Consider the following 21201-nt stretch of genomic DNA (forward strand, 5'->3'; position numbering starts at 1 on the left):
GTAGGTGGAGTATAAATATGCGTGTCCTCTATTCAGCAGCCATTTCGCCAGCTCCTGTGGGAGGCCACACATCTTACTGCAATAAAGCCACAGTTGTATCCAACCTTAGTCTTTTAACAATTGACCGTGCATCACCGTCAAGGTTACGGTGGCCCTGAACTTTTATGCCACGGGGTCGTTCCAGTCGCCGAGTGGGGATCTGCTCAGCATCTCCCAGGCACCGGTGCACAGGTGCACCCGTGCAGTGACGGGCGCCCTTTACGACATCCATGCTACATCCAGTTCCCCATGGACCGAGCCCACCAGAATGGGATTCGCTGCCGTGGCCAGGACACCCATGGTACAGGGGGCGATCGATGGGGTGCACATTGTCATGCGGCCACCAGCGGAGAACAGGGACGTGTTCATGAACAGGAAGCGGTCCTACTCCATGAACATTCAGGTGCTCTGCGACCACCAGATGAAGATCCTGCACATCTGCGCCCGGTACCCGGGCAGTGTACGTGACACGTTTATGCTGGCACAATTGTTCATCCCCGCCATGTTCGAGGGACACCCTCAACACCCCCCCTCCCGGCTGAGGGGCTGGTTGCTGGGCGACAAGACAGCTTGCATTGGAGTAACAGTGAGTTTAATTAGAAAGGTTATATACACGTGTCCTAGCCCCTATAAGTAAACTTTGCCCTGCACCCGTGCCAACTTACTAGGTGTCTAACTTCCTGGCCTTACGGGCCCTACCACTACGTCTCTGTGCCACCCCAGACGGTACAGCAGGAGTGGAGACGGACTGCTGAGACTCCTGTCCTGCGACTTGGTTCCCCGTCAGCGATTGCTTCCTAGGGCGGCCCGGCCTGGATGGGCCAGGCTGATCCTCAGGCGTCCTATATGGCGTGGAGCCGTTGCCCACCAGATGCACCAGGGACAGAACAGGGGGAGTCCGAGCTGCTCCGGAGTTCCGGGACCTCCCCTGTAGGAATCACCGGCACAGGCACCAGCCCCTCCTCCTCCCTCGAGGTGCCCGGTGGCTCCGGGGCCTCTCTATGGGACAGGGTGCGAGTGGAGACTTGCCCCGAGGCACCACCGACACCTGGCGCTGCTAGTCCTGGAGGCCCGCTGTGGTATCGATCAGGGTCCTTATGTCAGCCGCGATGGAGTTCAGGGAGTGAGCCATCCACATCTGGGACTGCGCAATCTCCCTCTGGGCTTGTGTGACGCCACCCAGCACCTGGGCAATGCCGCCAATGCTCTCAGCGATGGCCTGCTGAGACTCGGCCAGATTGCGAAACGCGGCTGAAATGTCCAGCTGGCTCTGGCACATGGCTGCCTGTGAGAGGGCGGTCTTGTCCTGGGCCACGGATGACGCATGCACATGAAGCCCCACGCCTTGCATAACCTGACCCATGGCCGACACCGTTGCCCACATTGCCTCGACTGCAGACGCCACCCGCGTCTGCAGCTGCTGGAAGCCGGCTGTCATCCCGTTGTCTAGTCCCCGTGTGTCTAACTGCATTGGGTGTATGGGTGGGTCTGGTAAGTCCAGGAACCCGGGAACCATCTGAGCGGCAGCTGGTTGCTGGGGCTGGGCTGACCGCCAACCGTCTCTCTGCTGGCAGAGGTGGTCGAGGTGGGCACGATAGCGTCATTTAAGATGTATCTAGACAGATACATGAATGGGCAGGGAGCAGAGGGATACAGATCCTTAGAAAATAGGTGACAGTTTTAGATAGAGGATCTGGATCGGCACAGGCTTGGAGGGCCGAATGGCCTGTTCCTGTGCTATAATTTTTCTTTGTTCTTTGTCTGCCCTCGGCTGCTCGTACCTCCACCTGCTGTACTGGTACGGCTGTGTGGTGCGTACCAGTCAGTGTCCCAGAAGCCTCAACACTAATGTGCCCAACCGAGGTGATAGTCTCTGCGATGGTGGAGGGTTTGGGAGACAGCAGTGCCGAGAAGCCAAAGTCCGGGGTCTCCTGCGTTGACCTCTGGTCCGATGGGCACTGAGTCGCACCTGTCTGCGTGTCACTGTCCGGTCTGACAGTCCTCTGGGTTGGCGTGCTCTGTGTCTCAGTCCTCTGGGTTGGCGTGCTCTGTGTCTCAGTCCTCTGGGTTGGCGTGCTCTGTGTCTCAGTCCTCTGGGTTGGCGTGCTCTGTGTCTCAGTCCTCTGGGTTGGAGTTCTCTGGGTGTCAGTCCTCTGGGTTGGAGTTCTCTGGGTGTCAGTCCTCTGGGTTGGAGTGCTCTGTGTCTCAGTCCTCTGGGTTGGAGTTCTCTGGGTGTCAGTCCTCTGGGTTGGAGTGCTCTGTGTCTCAGTCCTCTGAGTCAGTGTCCTGGGTGTCTGTCTTCTGTGTGTCAGTGTCCTCGGTGTCGTATGCATCTGGGTCCTGGGTGTCCGTGTCCTGGCTTTCGGTGTCCTGGGTGTCCATCCTGTGTCTCTGTTTCCTGGGTCTCTGTGTCAGTGGAAGGGCTTCCATGGCGTCTGGCCTCCCCGCCATGGCTTGCGTCCCTGGGGTTAGGAGTGGTTACTGCCTATCAGTGATAGGCGCTCCGATGCAGGCAGCGTTCATGTTGGGTAAATCATGGCATGGCAGCTCTGGGCACCTGGCCAATGCGGCTGGCATGGGTGGGTGCAGCCCATGTGGGTCAGGTAGGGGGTTGCGCCGTCTCCCTGGGGGTTGGGGGACGGCCTTTCACATGTGTGGGTGGCATGCGGCGGTGGTGCCAGGGGCACGTCACTGTGTACTCACCCTGCCTGCCCTCGTGAGGGTGTGCATCTTCTTCCGGTACGTGAGGTGTGCCCCACGCTCTGACGGCATTGCCCACCTCCCTCCACACACGCCGAACGGTGCTGCGCGGGTGGTGGTGTCCACGCTTGGGGCACAGGATCGCCCTCCTCTCCTCCACCGCGTCCAGCAGCGTTTCCAGGTCGTGGTCCCTGAACCTCGGCGCAGCACTGCGGGCGGCGGCCACCTTGCGGGTTTTGGAACTCCGCGCCGCTTGCGGGCCAGCGTCATTGATGCACTGCGCCTATCCGATGCCGGTCTGGGGCCGCTAACCCCCGCTTCTCGCGGCGTCCATCCTTGCCCCTTTTGCGGGCCAGAATCGGTACTCACAGCGACCCGTTCACGCCGTCGCAAAACGCTCTGGTTTTTACGAAGGCATCAACACTTAGCCGCTGGATCAGAGAATCCCGCCCACGATTTCCCAGTTCACTTAGGGCAGCACGGTAGCATGGTGGTTAGTATAAATGCTTCACAGCTCCAGGGTCCCAGGTTCGGTTCCCGGCTGGGTCACTGTCTGTGTGGAGTCTGCACGTCCTCCCCGTGTGTGCGTGGGTTTCCTCCGGGTGCTCCGGTTTCCTCCCACAGTCCAAAGATGTGCAGGTTAGGTGGATTGGCCATGATAAATTGCCCGTAGTGTCCTAAAAAGTAAGGTTGGGGGGGGGGGGGTTGTTGGGTTACGGGTATAGGGTGGATATGTGGGTTTGAGTAGGGTGATCATTGCTCGGCACAACATCGAGGGCCGAAGGGCCTGTTCTGTGCTGTACTGTTCTATATAACTAGCCTTATTTAAGTTTAAAACACGAGTATTAGACCCACTCATCTGTCTTTTAAACTGGATGTGAAATTCAATCATATTATGCTCACTGCTACCAGGGATTCCTTTCCTCATCCACAGTCCAATCTAAGGCAGCCAAGGCACCACCCATCATGATGTAATTTAGTAAACTTCCAATGCATGGAAAGTAAACTCAATAAAAGCACCTCACGAGAACTAAGAAAGCAGCTGAGTATTTATTGTGGTATTTCATGGCTTTGATTCTGCCTCATTATTGCTCCATTGATGGTTCCAACTCCATCTACAAGTTTGCTGACGATACGACCATAGTGGGCCGGATCTCGAATAACGACGAGTCCGAATACAGGATGGAGATAGAGAACCTAGCGGAGTGGTGTAACGAGAACAATCTTTCCCTCAATGCCAGCAAAACTAAAGAGCTGGTCATCGACTTCAGGAAGCAAAGTACTGTACACACCCCTGTCAGCATCAACGGAGCCGAGGTGGAGATGGTTAGTAGTTTCAAATTCCTAGGGGTGCACATCACCAAAAATCTATCCTGGTCCACTCACGTCGACGCTATCACCAAGAAAGCACAACAGCGCCTATACTTCCTCAGGAAACTAAGGAAATTCGGCATGTCCACATTAACCCGTACCAACTTTTATAGATGCACTATAGAAAGCATCCTATCGGGCTGCATCACAGCCTGGTATGGCAACTGCTCGGCCCAGGACCGCAAGGAACTTCAGAGAGTCGTGAATACCTCCCAGTCCAAACCTGCCTCCCATCCATGGACTCCATCTACACCTCCCGCTGCCGGGGGAAAGCGGGCAGCATAATCAAGGATCCCTCCCACCCGGCTTACTCACATTTCCAACTTCTTCCATCAGGCAGGAGATTCAGAAGTCTGAGAACACGCACGAACATACTCAAAAACAGCTTCTTCCCCACTGTCACCAGACTCCTAAATGACCCTCTTATTGACTGACCTCATTAACACTACACCCTGTATGCTTCAACCAATGCCAATGCTTATGTAGTTACATTGTATATCTTGTATTGCCCTATTATGTATTTTCATGTATTTTCTTGAATTTTGTTTAATTCCCTTTTCTTCCATGTACTGAATGATCTGTTGAGCTGCTTGCAGAAAAATACTTTTCACTGTACCTCGGTACCCGTGACAATAAACAAATCCAATCCAATCCAATGCAATGTTCTCATCTTGATGTTCTCAGGAAACTCGAAAAACCCAAGGCAAGGCATTAATCCGGTCTCTTCGCACATTACCATGTCTGGAGTAGCCTGCTCTGTGGTTGACTCTAGAACCTAATGCTCGAAGAAAATGTCCTGAAAACAATCTATGAACTCACCTTCCAGACAATCTTTGCTATTCTGATGTCTCAATCGATATGTAGATTAAAATCACCATGATTATAGCCATTTCTTTCTCATAAGACATCATTATTTACTCCTGTATACCCCATCCTAGAGTGGTTACTGTTATTATATACTACTTCCACAAGTGACTTATTACCTGTGCCATTTATTATCTCTACCCAAACTAATTCCACATGTTGATCTTAATAACTAAGGTTATCACACTCTTGATTGTACAAACATCATCCTCCACCTTTTCCTCCCCTCCTGTCTTTCCGAAATGTCATGCACACTTGAATATTTAGATCCCAGCCTTTGTCATCTTGCAGACATGTCTCTGTAATGGGTTTATTCGTTTATAAATATTTATTTTTATTTGAACTGATAATTCATCTATTTTCTTACGAATGCTACACGTTGGAACAGCACCCACGGGACATTGCTCCCCGCAGTCATTTCCATTAATTTTTAAAAACTCATTCATGGGATGTGATCGGCACAGTGGCTAGCACTGTTGCCTCACAGCGCCAGGGACCCAGGTTTGAATCTCCCCATGTCCGTATGGGTTTTCTCCAGGTGCTCCGGTTTCCTCCCACAAAGATATTGAGGTGGATTGGCCATGCCAAATTGCCCCTTATTATCCAAATGTGTGCAGGTTAGGTGGGGTTATGGGGATTGGGTGGTTGAGTGGGCCTACGTAGGGCCGGTACAGACAGACTAGTCCATTATCATCCATTCTCCAAGATCAAAATTACTCCAATAGATTAGGATTCTCAAAATACTTACTTTGCCTACAATCATACTGTTGCACATATCTTCCAGCTGACTTGACATGAGAATCAGACCTCGAATAGCTTTATTAATGTCTCTCAGACTGGTTCTGATGATGGATATCAGATGGTTAAAGTGAAGCAGTTCCTGTACCAGCACGGTGTTCATTGACTCACTGTACTTCGTTGGGTACTTATTCTGAAAATTAAACAGAAAAATTAATTATTTGACACAGTGAGAGAGCAGTAAGAAAAATTGGGAAGGAAAATGGGAAGTGAGAGTATATCGGGGAGTAATAACTCTCCACCATCGCGCCCCCCACACTGAGGAGGCCATTCCATTGGGTAATTTTCACTCTCTACAAGTGTGAGCCCTGTCTTCACTCATTGGCTGACAGTCTAACCTGCACTAATTTTAGTGAAACAACAAGATGAGCACAAAGTGATTGTCCTGTCAGGTGACTGTCTGGTGTGGGTGAGTGAGGGTGAGGGTAGGCGTGAAGGGGAGGGTTGGCGTGAGGGTTGGCATGAGGGGGAGGGTTGGTGTGAGGTGGGGGGAGGGTTGGCATGAGGGGAGGGTTGGCATGAGGGGGAGGGTTGGCGTGAGGGGGAGGGTTGGCGTGAGGGTTGGCATGAGGGGAGGGGGAGGGTCAGCATGAGGGGAGGGGGAGGGTTGGCGTGAGGGGCAGAGGGAGGGTTGGCGTGAGAGGGAGGGTTGGCATGAGGGGGAGGGTTGGCGGAAGGGGGAGGGTTGGCGTGAGGGGGAGGGTTGGCGTGAGGGGGAGGGTTGGCGTGAGGGGGAGGGTTGGCGTGAGGGGGGTGTTTAAGGAGAGGGCTGTGGGCCAAAAGATCTTGGCTGTGATTTAGCTAAACTCAGACACCATCAGCAGGGAAGATACCTGCTCCCTCGGCCCGAACAAGAACTCAGGCAGAGCTCACTGTCCCCTCCAGATCCTCAAAATATGAGAACTTATCATGGAATTAACAGTGCAGAAGGAGGCTATTCAGCCCATCAAGTCTACTCCAGCCCCTGGAAAGAGCACCCTACCACTGTGCCACCCCACAAACTTCACAAAGCATCGGAAGGTAGCAAAGGTCAGAGTAATGGCCAGTCAAGGTCAGAATGTTGGTGGTCAGAGTGACAGTCAGCAAGAAGTTTTCAAGTATTTCCTCTGCTGGGGGAAATCCAGAAAAAGGTCAAATTCAAGCCAGGTCTTTCAGGGTTGACACCATGGGTGACACAGTGGCTAGCACTGCTGCCTCACAGCTCCAGGGACCCAGGTTCAATTCCAGCTTGGGGAGACTGCCTGTGTCGAATTTACACTTTCTCCCCTGTCTGCGTGAGTTTTCTCCGGGTGCTCCGGTTTCCTTCCACAGTCCAAAAATGCGCAAGTTTTCTCTTTATTTAGAGTACCCGATTCATTTTTTCCAATTAAGGGCAATTTAGCATGGCCAATCCACCTACACTGCATATCTATGGCAAAACCCGTGTAAACACGGGGAGAATGTGCAAACTCCACACAGACTGAGACTCAGAGCCAGGATCGAACCCGGGACCTCGGCAGTGTGAGGCAGAATGCTAACCATTGTGTCACCGTGCTGCCCCGATGAGTAAGTTAAGTGGATTGGCCGTGCTAAATTGTCCCTTAGTGTCCAAAAGATTAGAGTCAGTGTAGACTCAATGGGCTGAATGGCTTCCTTCTGCACTGAAAGTTTTATGATTCTATGATTCTCCACTCAGAAGGAAAATGGAAATCCACAGCATTCTCCCCAAAAACGTGTTAGGGCTGGATTCTCTGTTTCTGCGGCTAACTGTCAGCGCCAGCGTTGGAACTTTGGCGTTTTACGACGCCAAAATCGGCGCTGAAATCTCACAGATTCCGGGACCGATGAGGTGCTAGCAGCCGCGCCGGGGCAAACACCCAGCTCCCGCCCCAAAAACGGCCGTAGAATGGCCGCGTCTGTGGCCATGCATCAGTCTGCGCCTTACACATGGTGCCGGCCATGCATGGATCCGACCTGCCAAATACGGGCCAACAGGACACCCCCCCACCAGCCCTCGTGGAAGCCACCCCGGCCAGCAGCATTGCTCCTGGCTGACTGTGGCAGTGATGGACACAGTCTGTGGCCACCATGCCAGGTTCCTGACCGCTCAGACCACACATCAACTGCGCGGTCGGGAACTTGGCCCATCAGGTTCCAACGGCTTGCGCCGCGCGATGACGTTATTTCGGAGGGAGTGGAAAATCAAAAACTTTAAAAACAACATTTTAAAATTTAGAGTACCCAATTCATTTTTTCCCATTAAGGGGCAATTTAGCATGGCCAACCCCTCTACCCTGCACATTTTTGGGTTGTGGGGGCGCAACCCACACAAACACGGGGAGAATGTGCAAACTCCACACGGACAGTGACCCAGAGCCAGGATCGAACCTGGGACCTCGGAGCTGTGAGGCAGCAGTGCTAACTCACTGCACCACCGTGCTGCTGAAAATCGCAAACTGGCATCAAAGTGATGCTGCCCCTGATTTGGGCGTCGGAAGGGATTCTCTGCTCGATCGTCAATTACGATATCGGCGTCAGGCAACGGAGAATAACGCCCTTAAAGTCTCAAGAATGAGATTGAGAGAAATTTGTTGGGTAAGGGGATTAAGGGATATGGAACCGAGATGGCGAGACAGAGATCAGATACAGATGAGGCACAATCTAATGGAATGGTGGAATAGGCTTGAGGGACAGACCAGTCTTGTCCTAACCCTATCATTTGAAGGAATACTGGAGGCACATGAAACTTGTAAAACAATCAGAAAACAAGAGAGTTGGAGATAATTGACCAGAATTGGTGAGCAAAAGAGCAGCTGAAACTGAACTGCTTATTTTATGATGCTTTTTCTGTTTCATTGGTGAATATCCATTTATCGAATTAGGTAGGGGACAAATACTCTGATGATTCACAACTGTTTTATTGTAACACTAGAGTTCAGTACAAATACAAGCTTCCATTCTTCCCTTCTGGAAAAAAAATCCAGCTTTACCTTTTCTCAACTCACTCTGAAACATGACCAACAGTCATTCAGCACAACACAGCTCAGACAAGGTTAATTTCATACAGCAACATCACAAAGCATAATATTCCAGCTTCATTAATATGGGCTATTTCTCACCATAACATCCTCGCTCAGAAAGTCAGGTGGGATTTTGGACAGAATGTCTGCTGCCAGTTCCTGCACAATTTCAGATGATGATCTAACTCCTCCATTTACCTAGAGTGGAAGAAACAGTTTGGCATTCAGAAATGATTGCTGGAGCCCAGCACATTGTTAAAATTATTCCTGTTGTCTAACATTCAAACAACCTCTATTATTATTCTTGTGAATTGTTGCAATGTTTAACCACTGTAAACTGACTATTTCTAGTTGTGTATTCCCGCATGGTTATGTTCTGAGTATCCAATGAAGCACTTCTGTTAACGATTCAGGCAAAAGCTTGTTGCTTGAGGTTTTACAGTACCCGATGGGCTGAGACGGATTCACACTGTTTCAGAAACATCATCTCCTTGTTATTTTATATAGATTTCTATTCAAGAATAAAGCTGTGCATTTCTATCCCAATTTCATCAAGACATCCTAAAAATGTATCTTGTCTGCCACAAGCTGACAGTCCTGCACCGAGACCCTCAATCAAAATAAACAAAAAGCTGCAGCACAATGACCCACGTTGAACAGGATTCAAATAATAAGGCAGGAGCAGTGGTAGGAAGCACTCACCTCTCGAGGAAGGGTGCTCAGGATCCCGTCAAAAAGTTTTTGAGTTTCCTTTTGTTCCTTTGAGATATTTGCATTTTCATGCAGCCCAAATACCTAAACAAGAAGTGAGAAAAACTGGCTGAACATGCATCAAATTATACCTTTAATCATGATTATGGTCACAGTTGTACAAATCTGAACTCAGCCACGTGATTCACTGTTTGATGCTATTCTGGGCTCCACTTTAAATATCAAGACCTCATAGAGGGTGGAGAGGAGATTTACTTAAACCATACCAGAGACAAGGGGACTCAGGTGTGTGGAGAGACTGGAGAAGCTGAGGTTGTCCTTCTGAGAGCAGAGGAGGCTAAGGTCTAATTAAAACAAGTTGCAAGTAGGATGTTCAACCCACTCTCAAGAGGTGGGTTAATAATTTAACTTTGTTATTCAGGCCACAACTCTCAGTTTCACATTGATTAGCTGAGGTCAGGTTTCCCAGAGCTCAGAAAACCCAAGGGCTGAAGAGAAGTACAGTGCCTTTCCAGCACTGCTTGTAGGCCAGGAGGAGCAGGAATGTTTCCCTCCTGTACCACCAAAGTTTTTTTTGTGCAAAATATTTTATTAAGGCATTTGTGATTTTATAACAGTAACAGTGAACCATATACAAACAACTATATACACAGTGCAAAGACCCTCTACCTCCCTCACAGATCCCATCTTCCTAGAACAGCAATCTAGACTAACCTCCCCCCCCCCTCCCCTGACAGTTAATTGTCTCTAAAGAAGTCGACAAACGGCTGCCACCTCCAGACGAACTCTAGCATTGACCCTCTTAGGGCGAACTTGATTTTCTCAAGACTGAGAAAGCCAGCCATGTCATTGACCCAGGTCTCTGATTACGGGGGCTTCGAGTCCCTCCATGTTAACAGTATCTGTCTCCGGGTTGCCAGGGAGGCAAAGGCCAAGATGGCGGCCTCTCTCGCCCCCTGGACTCCGACACTCCGAAAATCGCCACCTCTGGACTCGGTGCCACCCTTGTTTTTAAACACCGTGGACAGGACGTCTGCAAACCCCTGCCAGATTGCCCGAAGCTTCGAACAAGCCCAAAACATGTGGACGTGGTTCGCTGGCCCTCCCGCGCACCTTGCACACCCGTCTTCTATCCTACAAAACTTGTTCATCCGGGCAACTGTCGTGTGTGCCTGGTGAACGATCTTACATTGTATGAGGCTGTGCCTGGCGCATGATGTGGATGTGTTGACCCTACTTAATGCATCCCACCGGAGACCTGCCTCTATCTCTCCCCTTAACACCTCCTCCCATTTGTGCTTTAGCTCCTCTGTCTGTATTTCCTCTGACTCCATCAGTTCTTTATAGATATCTGAGTCCTTCCCCTCTCCCACCCATACTTTAGAAATGACCCTATCTTGTATCTCAAGTGGCGGTAGGAGCGGGAAGGTTGGAACCTGCCTTTGGAGATATCTAAACCCATTCCCTCCCATCAACTCAAACTTCTCCTCTAACTCCCTCAAACCGGGGAAGCTCCCATCTATAAACAAATCTCCCATCCTCCCGATTCCTGCTCTCTGCCATCTCCGAAACCCTCCATCTAGTCTCCCTGGGGCAAACCGATGGTTGCTGCAGATTGGAGCCCAAACCGATGCTGCCTCCGCTCTCAAGTTTCCTCCACTGCCCCAGACTCTCAGGGCCGCCACTACCACCGGGCTTGTGGAGTACCGGGCCGGAAGAACGGCAGGGCTGCCGTGATCAATGCCCCTAAACTCGTGTCATTACAAAATGCTGCCTCTACTCGGTCCCACAGTGACCCTTCCCCAACTACTCACTTCCTAATCATGGCTATATTTGCCACCCAGTAATAGTTGTTAAAGTTCGGCAGCGCCAGCCCACCTCCCTCCGGCCACGCTCCAGCATCACCTTCACTCGTGGGGTTTTACCCGCCCACACAAAACAGATCACCTTATTTACCCGCTTGAAAAAGGCGTTTGGGATAAAGATGGGGAGGCACTGAAAAACAAACAGGAATCGCGGGAGGACCGTCATTTTCACTGTCTGTCGCCTCCCCGCCAGTGATAACGGGAGCATATCCCACCCTCGGAAGTCCTCTTTCATTTGTTCCACTAACTGGGTCAAGTTTAGTTTATGAGACTGGGGGAGTCTCGTGCCACCTGGATCCCTAAATAACTGAAACTACCTCCCACCAATCTGAACGACAGCTCTCTCAGTCTCCTCTTCTGGATCGCAAATATCTCGCTTTTCCCCATCTTCAATTTGTACCCTGAAAAACGGCCAAATTCCCCTAAAATCCTCATGGCCTCTCCCATCCTCTCTAATGGGTTGGAAACATTCAGGAGCAGATCGTCGGCGTATAACGACACCCTGTGTTCCACCCCATCCGGACCAGCCCCTGGAAGCTCTTAGCGCCATAGCCAGTGGATCAATGGCCAGAGCGTACAGCCACAGAGAGTGGGGCACCCCAGCCTAGGTCTCCCGGTGGAGTCTAAAATAGCCCGACGTCAGCCGGTTCGTTTGAACATTCGCCTCTGGTGCCTGGTACAGCAGCCTGACCCAGTCGATAAAACCCCGACCAAACCCGAACCGCCCCAACACCTCCCACAGATAGTTCCATTCCACCCAGTCAAAGGCCTTCTCCGCGTCCATTGAAACCACTACCTCCACCCTCCTTTCCTTCTGAGGGCATCATGATTACATTCTAACGTTGGCCGTTAGTTGCTTACCCTTAACAAACCCCGTCTGGCCTTCCCCTATCACCCCTGGGGGACAGTCTTCGATCCTTGAGGACAAGATCCTTATGGGCAGCACGGTAGCATAGTGGTTAGCATCAATGCTTCACAGCTCCAGGGTCCCAGGTTCGGTTCCCGGCTGGGTCACTGTCTGTGCGGAGTCTGCACGTCCTCCCCGTGTGTGCGTGGGTTTCCTCCGGGTGCTCCGGTTTCCTCCCACAGTCCAAAGATGTGCGGGTTAGGTGGATTGGCCATGCTAAATTGCCCGTAGTGTCCTAAAAAGTAAGGTTAAGGGGGAGTTGTTGGGTTACGGGTATAGGGTGGATACGTGAGTTTGAGTAGGGTGATCATTGCTCGGCACAACATCGAGAGCCGAAGGGCCTGTTCTGTGCTGTACTGTTCTAAATACTAAAGATTTTCGCTAACAGTTTGGCATCAACATTCAACAGGGAGATCGGCCTGTAAGACCCGCTTCAGGATCAGCTAGATTGAGGCCTGTGACATTGTTGGGGGAAGAATACCGCGCTCCTTTGCCTTGTTAAACGTCCTCACCAACAGTGGGCCCAGCATCTTGGAGAACTTTTTATAAAACTCCATTGGGTAGCCATCTGGTCCCGGGTCCTTCTCTGACTGCATGGCCTCCAATCCACCTGCTATTACTTCAATCCCTATCAGGGCTCCCAGCCCTTCGTCCACCTTCGGGAACTCCAGCCCTCCCAGAAATTGCTTCATTCCTTCCACTCCCACTGGTGGTTGTGACTCCAATAGTCTGCTGTAGAACTCCTTAAACACACCGTTATCCCCTGCTGGGTCCAAGATTGTATTTCCTCCTCTGTCCTTCACTCTTCCTATCTCCCTAGCTGCCTCCCTTTTCCTGAGCTGGTGTGCCAGCATTCTACTAGCCTTCTCTCCATACTCATATCGCCCCCTTGCCTTCCTCAACTGCTCCACCGCCTTCCCCGTAGATAAAAAAGCCAAATTCCACCTGTAGCCTCCGTCGTTCCTTCAGTAATCCTACCTCCGGAGCCTCCGCATATCTCCTGTCTATCTAAAGTATTTCCCCGACCAACCTATCCGCCTCTGCCCTCTCTTCCTTCTCCCTATGTGCCTGAATCTAAATCAGCTGCCCTTTGATCACTGCCTTCAGTGCGTCCCACACCATTGCTGCTAAGACCTCTCCCGTATCGTTAATCTCCAGGTCGTTCTGGATGGATTCCCTCACCCGCCCGCACACCCCCTCGTCGGCCAACAGTCCCACATCCAATCTCCATTGCGGGCGCTGACCACCCTCCTTGCTCACCTGTAAATCCACCCAATGTGAGGCATGGTCCGACACAGCAATCGTCGAATACTCGGTGTCAACCACCCCCGCCAGTAAAGTCGATCCGGGAGTATACTTTATGTACATGTGAGAAGAAGGAGAATTCCTTCTCTCTTGGCCGTCCAAACTTCCATGGGTCGGCTCCACCCATCTGCTCCATGAACCCCTTTAGTTCCTTCGCCATTGCCGGCACCCTGCCTGTCCTTGAACTCGACCGATCCAGCCTTGGGTCAATGACCTCCCCCGTTAACAACCCAATAAATGCAACCCCCTTCAACAAAGAAAACATCTGCCACTGCGCTTCCATGAGCGAACCTGCCCAGTTGGCTTGGTGACTGCCCCCCCCCCCCCCCCCCCCCCCCCCCCCCCAGGCACCAGGCATCCTACCTCCTATTGTTCCCTCCCCTCTCCCCGCTCAGACATACAAATTCAAAGTCCCCCACCATGATTAACTTGTGTGAATCCAGATCCGGGATCTTCCCTAACATCCATCTACAAACTCCACATCATCTCAGTTTGGTGGGTAAACATTCACAAGCACTGCCGGCAACCCTTCCAGCTTCCCGCTAACCATGATATATCTACCCCCCATATCTGCAACTATTCTCCCCACCTCAAAGGACACTCGCTTATTAATCAGGATCACGACCCCTCTCGTCTTAGAGTCCAGCCCCGAGTGAAATACCTGCCCAACCCATCCCTTCCTCAGTCTGGTCTGATCAATTATCCTCAGCTGTGTCTCCTGTAGCATTACCACGTCCGCCTTCAATCCCCTCAAATGTGCAAACACGTGAGCCCTCTTAACCTGCCCATTCAGCCCTCTGATGTTCCACGTGATCAGCCTGGTCAGGAGGCTCCTCTCCCATCCCCTCCCCCGCCAATCAATCATCCCCCTTCCTAGGCCAGCCTCCAACCCATGCCCCGCGCTCCCTCCGGCCCACCCACAGATAGCCTCCGTTCCCGACCTCCCATTTATCTCCAAGCAACCGCCCCGCCCCTGTCAGAAGAGCAATGCCTCCCTCGTTAACAGCCCAATAAATGCAACCCCCTTCAACAAAGAAAACATCTGCCACTGCGCTTCCATGAGCGAACCTGCCCAGTTGGCTTGGTGACTGCCCCCCCCCCCATGGCGCCAGGCATCTTACCTCCTATTACATAGAACATAGAACAGTACAGCACAGAACAGGCCCTTCGGCCCTCGATGTTGTGCCGAACAATGATCACCCTACTTTAAACCCACGTAACCCGTATCCCAACAATCCCCCCATTAACCTTACACTACGGGCAATTTAGCATGGCCAATCCACCTAACCCGCACATCTTTGGACTGTGGGAGGAAACCGGAGCACCCGGAGGAAACCCACGCACACACAGGGAGGATGTGCAGACTCCACACAGACAGTGACCCAGCCGGGAATCGAACCTGGGACCCTGGAGCTGTGAAGCATTGATGCTAACCACCATGCTACCGTGAGGCCCCTGTTGTTCCCTCCCCTCTCAGATATACAAATTCGAAAGGCACGTTTCTACCCAAACACATCCAAAGAAAAAACATCAAAAATTCACCCACCCTTCCCCCACCAGTATAACGTTAACTCACAAAACTTAGCAACAGCCCATTTACAAAAGGCATTTCTCATGTAGTGCAAAAGTAAGAACAATTTCAGCAGAATCCCTACAGCAAAGATCAGTCACCTCAGTCGCTATCTAGACCGTTGCTTTTCACAAAGTCCATTGCTTCATCCTGCGACTCAAAGTAAAATTGCCGCTCTTCATAGGTGACCCATAAACGAGCTGGATAAAGTAGACCAAAATTCACCTTCCCCTTGAAAAGGGTCGATTTCACTCGGTTGAAACCCGCTCTTCTCTTGGCCAGGTCCGCACCCAGGTCTTGGTAGATGCGCAGAATATTATTCGCCCACTGACAGCTCCGTGTCTGCTTGGCCCAATCTGCTCCTTATCCAGAAATCTGTGCATTTGTACCACCATCGCCCTCGGTGGCTCATTCGCCCGCGGCAACCTCACAAGCGTTCTGTGCGCTCTGTCCACTTCCAGGGGTCTAGAAAATGACCCCTCGCCCATTAACTTCTCAAGCATATTCGCCACATAAGCCCTTGCGTCCGTTCCCTCACATCCCTCAGGAGGCCAACAATCCTCAAGTTCTGCCGGCAGCACCTTGTCTTGCCGCCTTTTCTGTTGCTCTTTCATCATATCATAGAATTTACAGTGCAGAAGGAGGCCATTTGGCCCATCGAGTCTGCACCGGCTCTTGGAAAAGCGCACCCTACCCAAGGTCAACACCTCCTCCCTATCCCCATAACCCAGTAACCCCACCCAACACCAAGGGCAATTTCAGACACTAAAGGCAATTTATCATTGCCAATCTACCTAACCTGCACATCTTTGGACTGTGGGAGGAAACCGGAGCACCCGGAGGAAACCCATGCACACACGGGGAGGATGTTCAGACTCCGCACAGACAGTGACCCAAGCCGGAATTGAACCTGGGACCCTGGAGCTGTGAAGCAATTGCGCTATCCACAATGCTACCGTGCTGCCCAGCCCCACCTGTGCCTCCAGCGCAGTTAGGTGTTCCTCATGTTCAGCCACAGTTTCCTCCACCTTCTGGATCACCCGATCTTGGGCTTCCAGTCTCATCTCCACCTGAGTGATTGACTCCTTGATTGGGTCCAGGCATTCCTTTTTTTTCTTGGCAAAGCCCTCCCGAATAAACTCCAGCAGCTGGTCTGGTATCCACTGGGCCACCAAACCAGTACTCTATAGATCCGCCGTGCTTTCCTTTGCTGCAGAATCTGCACGTGTCTGCTCGATTCGGTTCTTGCTTCTCTTACGTCCACTTCTGTACCGTGTCTCCATATACTGGGTGGGATTCCTCCTCACAGTCTCATCCACCGCCGACACCTCAACAAAATTCTGAAAAAAGGCAGGGGGAAAAGGTCCAAAACGTTCGTCACGAGCGGGAGCCACCAAACATGCGACCTACTCCTTCATGGCTGCCACTGGAAGTGCCTGTACCACCAAAGTTAACCCACTGCAATCAGCCTCCACCTCCACTCCCTGATTGGCCACCTCATATGATCTGAAGACATCGCGATCTCCAGGCCAACCCATCATCTCTCTACTGAGTAACAATCCAAAACTCTCCCATGTAATTTCTCTTATCACCTCCCTCAAGATCTCTACCTCACTTCCAGCTATGATGTGGAGATGCCGGCCTTGGACTGGGGTGAGCACAGGTGAATTCACCTGAGGAAGGAGCAGTGCTCCGAAAGCAAGTGTTTGAAACAAACCTGTTGGACTTTAACCTGGTGTTGTAAGACTTCTTACAGTGCTCACTTCCAGCTGTTTTTTCTAGGTTGTGGATTTTCTTTCCTGACAGCTCGTGCCTCTCAACCCTATCCAGCTGCCAAATGGGAAAAAACTCTTAAGACGAGCTCCTGATGTTAAATAATATAAGATCTCCATCTTGACCACATTCTGTGTTTCCCAGCATCAACACCACTGACCCCCTTTTCCCAGCTCCCTCCCTGATGACTTCAAAATATTGTGAACAATGATTCTATTTGAAGATATGAAAGTTTCCATGCTGGGAGTGGGTTTATACTGACTGCTGAAAACCACTTGCCCTCTGCCCCACACCCTCCAATCTCACAGTTCCTCACTCTACCTCTGGGTCTGCATTGAGCGGTAAGCGCTTTATACATTCCAAGTAACTTTCGTAGCTGCTTTTTCTGGGGCAACAGTAGATGCCACTGGGAGAGAATTTGTAGCAGTCATCACTGATGACACTTTGACAGTAGAAGTTCTCCAGGAGGCTGAGGAGAAGTCGCTGGTCGTGGTCATCTGTCACCCGGCCACCATAGTTACACTCGCCAGTGAGGTAGATCAACGCTTCGAAAGGAACCTGACTGTACTCGTTCAAGAATATCTGTGGAAATATCACAATAGACAAGTCACTTCCAATACTCTGCAATCACTATCTGAAATTAAATTGTCTGGCTCTTGTCATAGAAAAACATGCCGTATTATGATGCCATTCTCAGGGAATCTCAAAGTGCTTCCCAGGCAAAGCAGCATTCCATTAGTACATCCTGGAGTGTCAGTCTAGATTACGTGTTCCTGGAGTGGCTGCCAAGTATAACCTGAGCTGTTGTGCTTGGCTGAGTGGCAGCACTGCCACATCAGAAGGTTTTGAGTTCAAGTCTCAATCTAGGGATTTGGGCACATAATCTCTTCTGACATTGCAATGCAGCACTGAGGGAGTGCTGCACTGTCAGAGGTACAGCACGGAGGGAGTGCTGCACTGTCAGAGGTACAGTACTGAGGGAGTGCTGCCTTGTCAAAGGCCAGCACAGAGGGAGAGCTGCACTGTCAGAGGTACAGCACGGAGGGAGTGCTGCACTGTCAGAGGTACAGTACTGAGGGAGTGCTGCCTTGTCAAAGGCCAGCACAGAGGGAGAGCTGCACTGTCAGAGGTACAGCACGGAGGGAGTGCTGCACTGTCAGAGGTACAGTACTGAGGGAGTGCTGCCTTGTCAAAGGCCAGCACAGAGGGAGAGCTGCACTGTCAGAGATACAGCACGGAGGGAGTGCTGCACTGTCAGAGGTACAGCACAGAGGGAGAGCTGCACTGTCAGAGGTACAGCACGGAGGGAGAGCTGCACTGTCAGAGATACAGCACGGAGGGAGTGCTGCACTGTCAGAGGTACAGCACAGAGGGAGAGCTGCACTGTCAGAGGCGCAGCGCGAAGGGAGTGCTGCACTGTCAGAGGTGCAGCACAGGAGGAGAGTTGTACTGTCAGAGACGCAGCACAGAGGGAGTGCTGCACTGTCAGAGGTGCAACAGGGGAACAGCTACATTGTTAGAGGCACAGCACAGGGGCAGAGCTGCACTGTCAGAGGTACAGTACTGAAGGAGTGCTGCCTTGTCAGAGGCCAGCACAAGGGGAGAGCTGCACTGTCAGAGATGCAGCACCGAAGGAGATCTGCATTGTCAGAGGCACAGCACGGGGGAGAGCTGCATTGTCATAGGCACAGCACGGGGGAGAGCTGCATTGTCATAGGCACAGCACGGGGGAGAGCTGCATTGTCATAGGCACAGCACGGGGGAGAGCTGCATTGTCATAGGCACAGCACGGGGGAGAGCTGCATTGTCTGAGGTGCAGCACAGAGGGAGAGCTGCACTATCAGAGGTGCTTCACGGAGAGAGTGCTGCACTGCCAGAGGTGCAGCATAACTGGAGTGCTGCACTGTCAGAGGCGTAGCACAGAGGGAGAGCTGCACTATCAGAGGTGCATCACAGTTGGAGTGCTGCACTGTTGGAGGTGCAGCACAGAGGGAGTGCTACACTGTCAGAGGTACAGCACAGGGGGAGAGCTGCATTGTCTGAGGTGCAGCATAGTTGGAGTGCTGCACTGTTGGAGGTGCTGCACAGAGGGAGTGCTACACTGTCAGAGGTACAGCACAGAGGGAGTGCTACACTGTCAGAGGTACAGCACAGAGGGAGTGCTGCACTGTTGGAGGTGCAGCACAGAGGGAGTGTTACACTGTCAGAGGTACAGCACAGAGGGAGTGCTACACTGTCAGAGGTACAGCACAGAGGGAGTGCTGCACTGTTGGAGGTGCAGCACAGAGGGAGTGCTACACTGTCAGAGGTACAGCACAGAGGGAGTGCTACACTGTCAGAGGTACAGCACAGAGGGAGTGCTGCACTGTTGGAGGTGCAGCACAGAGGGAGTGTTACACTGTCAGAGGTGCTTTCCAGGCCTTCCTTCTCAGATGGATATAAAAGGTCCCATGACTGATGAGTCGAATGGCCTAATTCTGCTCCTCTGTCTTATAATAATAACAATAGCTTATTGTCACAAGTAGGCTTCAAATGAAGTTACTGTGAAAAGCCCCTAGTCGCCACATTCAGGGAGGCCGATACGGGAATTGAACCTGCGCCGCTGGTCTTGCTCTGCATTACAGCTCAGCTGTTTAGCCCACTGTGCTAAACCAGCCCCTATGAACTATATCTTATGAGCATTTTAAAAAGCAGAGGTATTCTTTCTGGTGCCGTGGCTAATGTTTACCGCCAACCAACATTACTAAAACTGGTTATCTGATCATTTATCATATTGCTGTTTGTGGAAGTTTGTTGTGTGAACATTGGCTCCTGAATTTCCTACTTTACAACAATCGATTATACTTCCAAAGCACAGAATCATAAAATTCCTACTGTGCAGAAGGAGGCCATTTGGCCCATCAGGTCTGCGGCAACCCTCTGAAAGAGCTTCCGACCTCGGCCCACTCCCCCGCCCTATCCGTGTAACCCCACCTAACTTGCACATCTTTGGACGCTAAAGGCAATTTAGCTAATGGCTAATCCACCTGACCTGCTAATCTTTTGACTGTGGGAGGAAACCAGAGCACCTGGAGGAAACCCACACAGACATGGGGAGAAAGTGCAAACACCACAGACACCAAATACCGGAATTGAACCCGGGTCCCTGGGGGTGTGAGGCAGCAGTGCTAACCATAGTGCCACCCTTTACAGGAATATCCTGTTTTAAATTGTTATTTACGTTTTTTAGAGCACTACGAAATTGGGACTCCGTGGGCGGGATTCTCCGTGAATCGGCGGGATGACTCCGCAAATGACTCCGGCGTCGGACCCCCCGGAACGTCGCAAATTCTCTGGCCGGGGATGGGTTAGCAGTGGCGTCACGCCATTTGTGACGGCTTCACCCGTGACTTCGGCCCATCTGGCCCGGAGAATTGGGGCGGCCCCGGGGCCCGTTGTGCCGCACCAGTCCTCGACATTCTCCAAGGCGCAACTCATGTCGACGCAATTTCTGGGGGGCTGGAGAATATCGGGGGGCAGCCGGGCGGGATTTACGCCGCCCCCGGCGACTCTCCGACCTGTCGGAGAATCCCACCCCTTATATCAAAGCAAGTTTTCCTATTTAAGTGCAATGTCGGGAGATGCACATATAGCCAAAGATTTTCAGCCCCAATAAGTAATATAAGCATTAAATAAGCACAGCACAATGTAGGTGAAAGTTCGACTTTCCCAGTGTTGTGGCAAAAACAACCAAAGAGAACTTAGAAACAGAGAGGTTAGAAGGAGGAGGCCATTTGGCCCTTTGAGCCTGTTCCGCCATTCATCATGATCATGGCTGATCATCAAGCTCAATAGCCAGATCCCGCCTTCCCCTCTTGATCCCTTTAGCCCCAAGAGCTTTATCTAATTCCTTCTTGAAATTACACAACGTTTTGGCCTCAAGTACTTTTATTTAATTATTTTTTAATATGCAAGTGCTCTCGAACTGGTAACAAATTGACAATTGCTGCTTCTGCACAAATTGCTGATTAAGATGTTGATTTCCTCCTCCGTTGGTGGAAAGCTTCCTGACTACGAGCTGCAGAGCCAGGGACTACTCCCCTGGGAGCTCTGGCTGTGACATCTTCTCTCACCATCGGGCTGGAGAGCTAACTGGTTCTTCAGCCAGATCCGAGAGATCCAGGTAGCTTCAGCTGCCGGGCTCCTGGTCAAACCTAACTCTCCAAGTTAGAAAGGTGCAACATGCCTGACTGAGACCCTGAGGGGCAGTCGACAGCTCCTCCGGCAGTGCGCCTGCTGTGGAACATGTAGAGCCACTGT

General features: G+C 51.5%; 1 protein-coding gene across 1 annotated transcript in view; it reads right to left on the reverse strand.

Moving 5' to 3' along the window:
• LOC119973221 (dynein heavy chain 3, axonemal-like) overlaps positions 1–21201 on the reverse strand; it is a 714697-nt gene that overhangs the window by 71576 nt on the left and 621920 nt on the right. The window contains exons 61-64 of the mRNA XM_038810887.1: positions 17224–17484; positions 9474–9566; positions 8871–8969; positions 5723–5905 (exon numbers count right to left, since the gene is read on the reverse strand). Of these exons, the coding sequence (XP_038666815.1) occupies positions 5723–5905; positions 8871–8969; positions 9474–9566; positions 17224–17484 (636 nt within the window). The remainder of the gene's footprint in view (positions 1–5722; positions 5906–8870; positions 8970–9473; positions 9567–17223; positions 17485–21201) is intronic.

The sequence above is a fragment of the Scyliorhinus canicula genome, chromosome 11 (assembly GCF_902713615.1).
Source record: "Scyliorhinus canicula chromosome 11, sScyCan1.1, whole genome shotgun sequence".
Classification (NCBI taxonomy): domain Eukaryota; kingdom Metazoa; phylum Chordata; class Chondrichthyes; order Carcharhiniformes; family Scyliorhinidae; genus Scyliorhinus; species Scyliorhinus canicula.